This window comes from Eimeria acervulina, genomic scaffold (genome assembly GCF_000499425.1).
Source record: "Eimeria acervulina Houghton genomic scaffold, Eah_scaff25, whole genome shotgun sequence".
In the NCBI taxonomy this organism is placed as follows: domain Eukaryota; phylum Apicomplexa; class Conoidasida; order Eucoccidiorida; family Eimeriidae; genus Eimeria; species Eimeria acervulina.
Window position 1 is genome coordinate 52,211 of NW_013549969.1, and position 11,407 is coordinate 63,617.

The 11,407-nt window shown below is 49.2% G+C and overlaps 2 protein-coding genes across 2 annotated transcripts; both read left to right on the forward strand.

Moving 5' to 3' along the window:
* Positions 1-2,164: 2,164 nt before the first annotated feature.
* Positions 2,165-3,379, forward strand: EAH_00006020 (hypothetical protein, conserved; the record flags this gene model as incomplete). Its single annotated transcript, XM_013396320.1, has 1 exon — positions 2,165-3,379. One exon carries the CDS (start codon positions 2,165-2,167, stop codon positions 3,377-3,379), a length of 1,215 nt encoding a protein of 404 aa, XP_013251774.1.
* A 1,915-nt stretch (positions 3,380-5,294) lies between these two features.
* Positions 5,295-8,872, forward strand: EAH_00006030 (hypothetical protein, conserved; the record flags this gene model as incomplete). The annotated part of the gene is made up of 7 exons (XM_013396321.1): positions 5,295-5,412; positions 5,691-6,445; positions 6,576-6,978; positions 7,226-7,373; positions 7,671-8,058; positions 8,255-8,458; positions 8,786-8,872. 7 exons carry the CDS (start codon positions 5,295-5,297, stop codon positions 8,870-8,872), a joined length of 2,103 nt encoding a protein of 700 aa, XP_013251775.1.
* Positions 8,873-11,407: the final 2,535 nt, after the last annotated feature.

Here is an 11,407-nt window from a genome sequence, read left to right on the forward strand (position 1 = left end):
TGTAGTTGTTCAGGGTTTAGGGGTAGTTGAATCGAAGCGCAGATACAGGCTCTCAAGGCTTTTGAATTGCTGGAAAGGTGAGAGTGCCAGCACTTGAGATAATAATAAATGTCCTGGTTTGCAGCTGGGTCTAACCAAGGGGGCGGCTTCATCTTCCATATAAGTAGCAATACTTTGCCATATTGTAATAAGGGCCGTATGCTACCCCCTTATGCAGTTCAGATAAGCAGGTCGATACTCGCTCTTCGTCATAGAGTATATGGTCGCTTCACCAGCAGCAAAAGGTCTCAGGAACAGCGGCTTTTGCTGGAGTCTGCGCCTGCCTTTGGGACTGAGATTTCAAGGCCGCGGTGGAGGAGAATTAAAGTGCTGCCAAAACCCTCGGTATTTTCTTCGTCATGAGCGTACAATACAAATGCACGGATCATTCAGCAGGATACAACGGGTTAGGGTTTTACAGCCTCAGTGCTGCACACACAAATCTTTAGGGGCCGCAGGGCCCTTCTCACTTCATGTTTTGACTTTTAGGCGCAGAAAAAGGCAATCCGTCATACTTACCGTTCCCGCTCACGGGTACGGGCAACCGAGTAGTGGTGGTGCTGATATTACAGATCAGTTAACTCATACGTACGAACGCTTGAATCTAGGCACCCACCTAGAAAGCTGGCTAGCCGGACAGCTAGTGTCAGTCTTAGCTACTTGAGATGGACTCTACCAGGACAAGCTCTACTTGCTGCACATCTGTGGGTTCCATTTCTTTCTATGGTTCCGCAAGGACGAAGCTTGCAACGTAGGAGTGCTAAGTAAGGCAAAGTATATTTCTTGCGTCGGCTGGTGTTGATGCGCAGGTGTTTTTCTGACGTCTGAGCGTGCTAGTTTTGTCTTCCGTGGACAAATACCCAGCTAGAACGCTTTATTTGCCCCTGGCATCTGCAATTTTGCAAAGCCAGATATTCCCCTGCCGCTCTGCAGTATTTGCTTTCGAGGGAACGCATGTCAGTGCGATTGGCCATCACATGTTGGGCATATGATGGCCAATCGCACTCATTTCGTGGAGAACTCTGTCTTAAGCAACTCAGCATATTGCTTGATTAAAAGCGACAAATGCGCATATTCCGTTTGTGTGGAGTTGAAAACCCGCGGAAGCATGCTTTGCACGAGGGAACTACTCAAGCCGCTCAAAGTCTGGTCTGGGGACCAGCGCTTTTCTGCCCCTACAGACAATACGCACGTAATTATCTTTCAGTTTTACAGTAAAATATAATAAGTTCTGTTAGACCCATTGTCTGGTGATCTCTAGGACCTTTTATACCAACTGCCTCAAGATCGTTAGATTATCTTGAGCCAACTCACTGCCCTATGAACTTGAGACCCACCGCTTTGCGAGCGAACGATTCGGTAACACCCAACGTATTAGTTTGAGATTCATGTAAACCCGCATTATATATTTTAAAAAGAATATTTTTTTGCATGTGCAAAATCCCGAAAGTAGGGGGAACGATCGTGCTCCGCCAGGAGAAACTAGCAAAGCCAAAAATAATGCACGATGTGCGAGGGCAGTCCACCGATAATAGAACGGAATGCATGGACTGATAATAATTGTCAATGAATTGTAATTCATGATAGTTGTACTTTTCATGTTTTTTATGACTATTCTCCAGAAGAGCTGTTATTTGCCTGGTTTCGTCTAGGATATGTTGATGTAGACAGCCAATCAATCGGCTTGCGGAGCAGCTGCATTAATACACCACCCATGAACCTCCTCGCACAGTTGCGTGGCTTCTTGCACTCGCCAAAGTTTACATTTCCCCTTTAATTGCTTCTTTTGGTGTAAAAACGGCTTTCTACTCGCTGAAAGGTTGAGACGACGCAAAGCCGTGCAGCTTTTGTCTGTCTTGTTGTCCATTCGATCCTTTCGCCCGTCTGCTCTGCATTCCCCACAACTCTCACATTTTTAAACTTTCCTTCATTTTCATGCAGTGTCGTGTGCAAACTAGGTGAAAACCATGCACTTAATTCGATTGATTCATCGGTTCTGCTCAGTACTCCCGCTCTAGACCATCTTAGCGGCACTCTCCTCGGCACTCCTATGCCTTACACGCGGAACTTCCTCTGTGCTGCTTCTTTGACCAGAAGTCTACGTTTTCTGAAGGAAATCATTAAGATGAGGTATTGGCTGGCCTTTGCAGCGGTCTGTATAGCGGGAGGGGTCCTGCCTTGTGGGTTCGGTTTTGATTCGTTTGCAGCAGCAGCTGAAGGCCCTTCCGTTGCCGTTTATGACCAGGATGCTGATTCAGACGTCTCCATTTTTGCTGAACCCTCAGCAGATCTACAATGGCAGACTGAAGGCACAGTGACCGTGAGCAGTAATGAGGGCGGCGGCGCAGCAGCAGCGGAGACCGCTTGCCGACCGACACGAGAGAAGCATAAGGAGGACCAGGGGCAGATTGAAGCAGCACCAACAGCAGCCCCTTCAGTACCTGGTGCAACAGCAACTGCAGAGTCACCAGCTGCAGAAACACCATCAGCAGAAGTAGCGGCAGAAGTAGCAGCTGCAGAAGTAGAAGCTACAGAAGTAGCAGCTGCAGAAGCAGAAGCTACAGAAGTAGCAGCTGCAGAAGCAGCAGCTGCAGAAGCAGCAGCTGCAGAAGCAGCAGCTGCAGAAGCAGCAGCTCCAGAAGCAGCAGCTCCAGAAGCAGCAGCTCGAGAAGCAGCAGCTCCAGAAGCAGCAGCTGCAGAAGCAGCAGCTCCAGCACCTGCTGCTGCTGCGGCAGGTTCTGGTGCTCGCATGAAACAGGAGCAGGTGGGGGACGATTTGCACAGCGTCGTAAGGGATCATTCCGGTTCGAACAGCGGCATGAAGAAATCTGGTTCTCGGCAAAGAGGTTTGGGGGGTAATTCTTCAAGGTTAAGAAGTGGAGGCGGCGTCTTCGAAGGGGGAGGGGATGGGCAGAGTCTGTTGCTGTTGGAACGAGACCCCTTGTCTCCGTTCTTGTCGCTGCCGAAAGCTCCTCGGATGGTGGGCTCAAAGTCCTTCATCTTTGGCTTAGGATTGCTGTTTCTTGCAGCATGGATTGGCTTAGAGGGAGATGATACTGTGGTTCTAGGCCCTGCTCATTTTTTGACCGGTGTAGGAGACTTGGACCGGGAAGACATATCCGCAATTTGCTCGACCTTGTTGGCGTTCTTGGGTACTGTTTCTCTTTTTTCCGCAGTGTACAGACATCTCAAAAGGGTTAGACAGCAACGCGAGTGGATTCGAAAAGCAGAAGAAGGGATCGACGCAGCCAGAAAACTTCATGAAAGCAGGCTAAAAAAGCGCTTGGCACGGGAACAGGCAGCCGGAGTGGTAGCCACCGACGTAGGCAAACCTGGTTAGGTTTATTCTGCTGTAAAGATGCTATGACTGCGTGCAATATGTTTTTGTGTTTGTGTTTAACTTTTTGGCATATGTAGTGAATGCATCAAATATTGACGTATTGTTTCGGGGTGTCTGAGGCGGGACGGCAGGTGAGAGAAACAAACCGAGAGTAAATAAGCGAAAACGCAGGGAGCTAAATAGGGCAGGGGATGCCTTACCAAATTTACGTTGTGCACGTATTGAGCGTATGTGTAATTATATAGAACGTATACTTGCATATACATATAAATATATATATTATATGTGTACTGAAGAAGCGCCTGGCACTTAAATGCAAAGGGAATTCCACAGCAGTTCCTTTTTAGCACTTGCTCAGGTTCAGAGGCAGCAGAGGGCAGAGCAGCGCAACAGGACGGCTTCAGAAGCAAAACAGAACTGGTTTGGGCGTAGGAAGTTGGATTGTATTTTTAAATGGACTTGATCGAAAAGGCCACGCAGACTGCGTGAGTCGAGGCAAAACAATACTGGGAGCCACATCACAATAATGAGAAACTGTATATATATATATATATATATGTATTTGTATATGCATCAAATTCGCCGGTATTTGCATATCTGCATATAGATTAGATGTCTGCATTCCCCATCTTTTTTGGGGTTTTGCAGGACATGAAGAATAATAAGGAACGGAGCTAGATGTTATAACTGTGGTGGGCGAGAGTTCGTGTCGTGAAATACGCCGAAAGGTTCACACAATATGGGCTAGGTAAACACTGTCTTAGCTGCATAGAAACCAAGCAAGCTCACACTCTATGTATGCACATACACAGTCGACCTTCATAGCATAGCTGCACTCTATATCTTTACGGACCACTTGCATAGGTTCACCATTTACGAGGGGACAGAAGCTATGTATCAGGTTTAAGAGGTGTGTAGTGTGTTCACTGGCGTACTACTGACAGTACGATACTGCGCACTAGCGAAGGGTGTTTTACTTGTACTAGAGTGCGTGACGGTAACTCTGGGGAGCATGTGGTGACGGTGTCTGCGTGTGTTCGTCCGTCCCAGAAGCTGAGCTCTTCTGTCTGTTGCAGAGGTGGTTTTGCTATTTGTTTTGAAGGCTGAATGATGAGTACTCATCGAACGAGGTGGAGCAATGCGGGGCCGTAGGTGGTTGTGTGACTCTGGGGGGCAACTGAGGGCGGCGAATATTTTGTTTTTTTGGAAATGTGCTGGATATATGTTAATTTCTTTTCTCTTTCGATTTGCTGGGTTTAGTTGGTGTTGTGATAGCTGTTTTTTAACGCTGACCGCTCGCTGCACGCGTGCTGAGCTGCACGAACAGCTTGTGCTGCAGGGGCGCAAAGAAATTCGTTCAACGCACATAATATTGAACTAATAAAGAAGGTGGCTCCAAATTTGAACAGTCCAAAATGCCTGGAATTGGATGTGGGCGATTTTCTTCTTGCTACATACCCCGGCAATCAAGCCAGTTAACCCCTCCACCGCCCACCAGTAGTTGATCGCCCTCTGGATCTCTAAGCCCACGTCGCTTGACTGTATAGTTTCAACTAAATAGTGAGAATATGTCTTGTGAGTGCTACAGTAGCAAATGATAAGCAGTGCTGATGGGGCAGTGGGTAACTCTCTGCGCCGCTGTACGTCGACGGCGCCCTGTACACACGAGCAGCGATATTGAAACATCTTTCTCTATAGATGAGTGTAACCGTGCGCTAGTCAGCTAACCTGAGGCTTAGAGGGCCAGTTAAATACTATATGCTCAGCAGTTCACTTCTCTCTGTGTCGAAAGCTCCTCTCCTGACCGCTTTTCGGGGCTCAAGGGTCGAAGTTTCTCACCGTATGGAGTTCTTCTGTTGCAACTGCAACGCACGCGTGCCTTTGCTGGTCATCTGATAGACTTTCTTGCTTCACAATGGACCCAATGCCTCTCGCGAACCTCGGACAACGACGGGAAGCGACCACACGGCGATCCTCCAACTTCACGGCTGGTGACTGGTGGATACTCGGGTCTACCAACTACGCTATAGTCGGTAAGCGATTGTTTCTGACTAAGCAAACCCTGATTTTTGTGCTGTTGGCTCCAGGCTATAGAGCAGCAGACTGTACCAGTGCGTCTGAGCACAGGAAGCAATTTTTCTATTCATTTCTCTATTTCAACAGATGGCTAATATAACGTTATGCTCGTCCGCGTGTACAACTGGACAGGTGTGTAAAAGTAATTGTGCAATATACAACGGGGGCGTTATATGTACGAGGGCGCTTCACAGTTATTTGCTGTCTCCCAGTGTTGTTCTGTTCGCATGCACAGACCCGGGAAAGCCGCGGGCTTCCAGCGATCTCGTACAGCGGTTTGATAGGCCGAAGCAGCTCACAGATGACTTGCACGAGGCAGTGTGGTTCTCCACCAGACCCAGATCCAAAACGATCGGCTTCCTTGAACGGGGGGGAATTGGCAGCCTCCGCAGTTCGCAGCATGAGATTGCGGGAGTGACAGGCGATTGCGAGCCACGAGCATTGCAAAATAACTACAGGTACAGAAGGGCTTCAGTTGCAGACTCGACAAACTGCACGGAGAACAACTTTTGGTCAGTGACCAGTGATCACCCAACGGTTTCTCGGGGGCGAAGTGCCTTCATCAGGGTCCCTGCTACTAAAGGTTCGCTTTGTGTCCCAGGCAGCTCTTCAACCACTGTGAAGTACCATGCCAAGCTGCCTTCCTTTCGAGCCATCGTGCGGCATCTGCAAGAGGACTCTCAGCGCCGTCGCCTCAGCGAACTCAGTGCGGAGGGGCAGAGCACTGAAAGAGTGCCCAGCATGCTTTTTGCATCTTCAGATACTATGACCACTTGGGCAAGGACCCCTAGCTCAGGAGTGAAGGATGAGTTGAACGCTAGAAGGGGGACACGAAGCGTCGGATTTGACACCTCCGACAGCATTGCACGATCGACAGATTCCTTATACCACAAGTTGGCAAGAGAAAGGTTCAAGAGAAGCTTCACGCGCCTAGCCACCCGATTGAACACTTCAGTTCCCTGCGGACAGCCAGAGGAAACAGAAACCGATGTAAGCGCTTGCTGCTACTGTATCAATTGGCAAAGCAAGCAAAAATTGTTGTTTCCTTCTCTCCTTTGCTTTGAAAAGACGCGGTAGGACCGGCAGCAAACTTTTTCGCCACGCTCCCTTTGCTTTGCAGGTAGCTCTGAAGGCGGACAACTTGGACCCTACCGTTGCAGATCTCTGCAAACAAACAGTATGTGTGTTGAAGCGACTCGAGGAGCACGCGCATCTGCTATACAAGGAGATGCGCAGCTTGCAGCGAGCTGCTGAGATCGCAGAGGAGATGGTGTCCCAACTGAAACCTGAATTCGAAGAAAGTAACCTTCAGGATGGATCACTGAGGAAAACAAGCGGCCCTCAAGATCGATTCGGTATTGGCAGCTTGCAGCTGTTTGGGCTAGAAATTGAAGAACCTCACGCTGCTATGACCGATACTCAGTTGCAGGAAATAAAGAAAGCCGCGGAAGCTGCACGAGGGCAGCGAAAGCTTCAACTGGACGCCCTGAAGTGGCTAAGCGAGCCCTTAAGCACTGCCTGTGGTGAGCATGTGCCAACACAACCGGCTGCCTTTGCTCTTCGTAGACAACCTTATTTGCTCGTCTGTGTTTTTTGAGGAAGTAGGGGAATCCGTATCTCCCGCACTCTAGCTTGAAAATACAGCTCGAAATGGCACAGCCGTAGTTTCTCGCTAAATAAAACTTTGTAATAATGCATATTAATAACCATATAGAAGCGGCTGCCGAAGTTGGCTTTTAGTCCCCTGCGTGCGGATTTCGCCTGGTTCAGAATGCCAGGAACAATTCAGGAAAGCCCCAGCATCACAAGTTTGTTCTGCTCTCAACACCTTCGATACAGTGGCGGAGAGCTGGTCGACTGGGGAACCAAAGACGCCTTTGCTTCTGCCGGTGGCGCTGGCGGCTCTTGCATGCGCAATGTGGGTCCCACTGCATTTGCCTCTCTGGTGTGCACTGGACTGATTACATTGAACTTGGCTTTCGGGTTTGTATAATCTCGGATACAGTGCACTTGCCTCTGGTGTCAAGCATGTTGGTGACGCTGAGTTGCTGCTGTATTCATTTCAAAGCACGGCTTTTGGGAGAGGCGAGAGGGAAAACAGACAGCTCACAGTGGCAGCCACCGACGAAACTTCTGGTTGTCAGACTTCTTTCCTGTATGGGTAGTTTGGCCTACCAGTAGTCATTTCGCTTGTATGTTCTGCTTGTGCGCATAGGGCTTACAATGCTTGCACCGTTGGGTCTACTGAAGTGGCAGTTCAGAGCCTTGCAAGCTTATTGTTCCACAGTGGATCAGGGAAAGCAGCTGAACAAGTGGCACAGGATAATTTCCGGCACTCTGTAATGCACGATTCAGTACTGGAGCAGAGAAAGCTCATTGAGGGCATTGCGGTGAGGATGCTTGGTCTTGTCCTAGATCACGATGAGCCCAAATCAAGCTGCCGTACGTCATCGCAGTTGCAGGTCCCACGTGGGGGACGCATTCCTTCTGTGTTGGCCAGCACGCAAGATATGCCCGGCGATCCCACGGAAGCGCATTCGCCGACGCGAAGTTGCTTCTTCTTCGTTGTATCTGTGGCTCAAGAAGCAATCACTGCTATCCATGTAGGCCAATCGACCTTGGTCCTGTTTTCCCCTTGATTTTTATTCTGCGTTAGTGCGCGCTTTGAATTCAGTGTGCTGTTATCATCCATGGCTTTGCCGATACGACCCCACGGTCACGGCAGCGCAGTGGCATGTTATCAAATGCATATCTAAGCAATCCCTGTGAAATGCAGCTGCATGCTGCGCTTTTCTTTAGGAGGCTGGCGGTGGACCTGGGGACCCCGTGTCTCTAGAGCGTGAAGCTGAACTGCACCGCGACCCAAGATATGCTCGGAATGAAAGAGCTCTGCTGCAGAAGCTGGAATTTGCTTTTTTGGAGCTGCGCTTGCACATAAACAAACTTTTGGCTTTCCGCTTGGCACTGAGCGAACTGGGATGCACGCAGCAAGCATGGGAAAAGGTCACTGAATTCAACTTTCGCGCAGCAGCTATCTTGGGCCAGCTGAATCAGATCCCTGAAAAGACGGAGTGATGTGCCACTAACATTGGCGCATAGAGTTTTCGAAATTTCTCGCTTTTGCAGTCGTTTACGCGCCTGGCACTATTTTCGGCCTTGCAATGGTATTGAGTGCTACGCCCCCCTTGGCCACCTATTTGATTATTAAGTTAGTTTGTACGGTGCCACAGTTATCACAGGAGCAATTAGCCCCGCATTAGGAAGTATTGGCATTTACGTTTGCAGAAAACCGATCCATGGAAGACGCTTGGCCGTTTGTTCTTTTGACAGGCCACTCGACTTACTGTTCATAACCAGCTCGAAATGTTCCTGGGTATTCTCATTTTGAGTGGAGGCGTTAAGAGAATCGATCATTAGGGCGTGGACAGTAGCCATCTTGCAACTTATCTCCTGTACGGAAGGCCTTCTGCACAAGAAGGCCTAACTCTCTGCCGATTCAACTGCAACGAAGCATCCTTCTGCATTGAGTACGTGCAGGAGTTGGGCGTAGTACCATGTCTTGTTGATGCCTGCTTAGAAGTCCACGCACGTGCGTAGGAACATATGCCTGTGCATTGCGTTTCTCAACAGGCGGGTAAATTCCGACGAAGCGGCAACGTGGAAGACATGGCCATCTCAGTATTTACCCCGTTTTGTTCGCCGCAATCGTCAAATCAACGCTGATCTACGAAAGCTTGTGTTTCAACTGTGTACGGAGGAAGGAGAAGCTGGTGTCGTTTGGTTCTTTCACTGACATATTGCCGCTTAAAGAGCTGCAGCCAATCTTTGGGAGCTACGAGCAGTCAAATATTTGGGGAACAGATTCCTACTGAACCAACATAAAGAAATTCGGAAGCAGCTACTTCGTGAACCATGAGAAACAAGCGCACGCAGAACTCGCAGAATCTACACGTAGGAAGACGCACCTGACTGTAACGCACGGCTCTCCTGTAGGATGCTCTGTCTGAAGTTCGTACGCAGTACTTCCACTTGCGAGGAATTTGGCTACTGATGGCCAAGTATGTGTATTACAATTCTCTGCAGTGTAAGCATGTGCATAGAAACGGGCTTAGGCGCCAACACAGCACAGGCGGAGTCGACCTCTTGTGGTATACAGGGCGGAGCTTGGACTGTACCTATTAAGCTTCCCAGCTTCTCTACGTAGATACGTTCGGCGCAAAATGCAGGATCATGCGTTAGCTGGTCATGCATGGGTCAGTATAACAATGGACAGGGTGGATAAGTCCTTGTGGGGGCCTACGGTACACCTCTCAGCGAAGGAAGATCTCACACCTCGCGAGCGTCAGCATCAAAAGCCATGGGAATCTGCTTGCCCGAACTCTTGCGATCCCCAAATGGATATGGACAAATATCTCACTAAACTTCATAGTGGGCCTACTGTAAATGAGAGGTTGAGTTAGCATTTGTGTAGTTGCGGGGACGCGGCTAATATGCGCACTTCACAACCTGTTCGATTTCCGTTACAGCAGGAGTGCCCCAATTATTCGTTAGTTACGTAATTAAAAAGTCTACGATTTCCTTAAGAGAGTGACCACTGGAAGGTACTCAACAACTCTCAGTGCAATTTTGCTCAAACTCATGACTCAGCCTATTAAATCGGTCAGCAAACGACTACAGCGGACCAAACAGAGGGAGACAGTCGAAATAAATGCACCAGCCGCATGCGCGTGCAGTATTTCCGACGCTGCACCCAGCTAGATCCATCGACGCGGCTTGATTTCTACCCTTGTGCGGACTGGGCTTGTGAGAGAACAATGCTCTCCGCGACCGGTTCACCGACCTCCCTCGCCAGCACTCAAACACTGTCGTTTGAGCTGGCGCTAAGCCTTCTTGGTGGCCGCAAGCCTCGAACATCCGCAGTATTGAACTTAACTTCACAGCTCTTAGCACTTTGGGAATATATGAACATAATGAAATGCCAGGCAAGGGACTATGACAAACGACGTCCAGCAGTTACGTTTGATCCTGGGGACTGTTTCTTAGTACGCCCTGCAAGTTGAGCAGGAGGGCGAGCGCCCGAAGGAATTCGCCGTGTTTGGGGCAGGGCCCTTTGCTGAGGTTTCTCGGGTTAAAGCACTTGCATACATCGTAGATTTTCCCCATATGTGGAGATGCCACCCAAAAACGGTAATTTCGGTTATTTAAGGTGATTCAGAAAATCGCTGAAACCTCGACCCCTCTCCCCACAAAACGACAGCACCACCTGAAGGGAGGTGAGAGCTTGGGTTTGACGCGCATATGCCACGTACAAGAATTTCACTATTGCGTCAAACAGCAAGGGGACTGATAATAAGCCTGTTCCATTTGCAAAACGTCTCTCTCCACCAACTACTAGGGCCGTGTAAATGACCTGCTCGCTTGGTGCGTAACTCTCCATCATCGAGTTCCACCCGTTCACCCTGTAGTTCCCTCTCCGCGGCCCACCCGGTTACCTATTGCCCCCCTCCAAGGGATACCCCTGCTGTGAACCGCTGATATAGCTACTTAGAAAATCTCCGTTAGAGTTTTGTTCACCAATGACTCGTACTTCTGAATGTGGCGTTACCTCGTTAGCACCCCCTGTGTAAGTTCTTTCAACCCTTCCGCAGCCTCTTTTCTTGTTTACCGGAGGATAAGCCTTCATCACATTGCATATCCGAAAATTTCCATACTACAGATGTGCTCCGGAAGAGCGGTACCCTTCCTCACATATAACCATCACTATCGTGCAAGAGGATGCCAGTAGTAACAGTATCTTTCTGGAGCATTTGCAAGGGAATCTTATCACTGTATCCACACCAGAACTCCCGTCTTGTTTGGACGGTTAGCATATGCGGAGGCATTCTCCTTGAATTGCTCGCGGTAAAGAGAATTTCAACTGGATGGGCTACGGGGATTGCGCTCGTTCCAGAG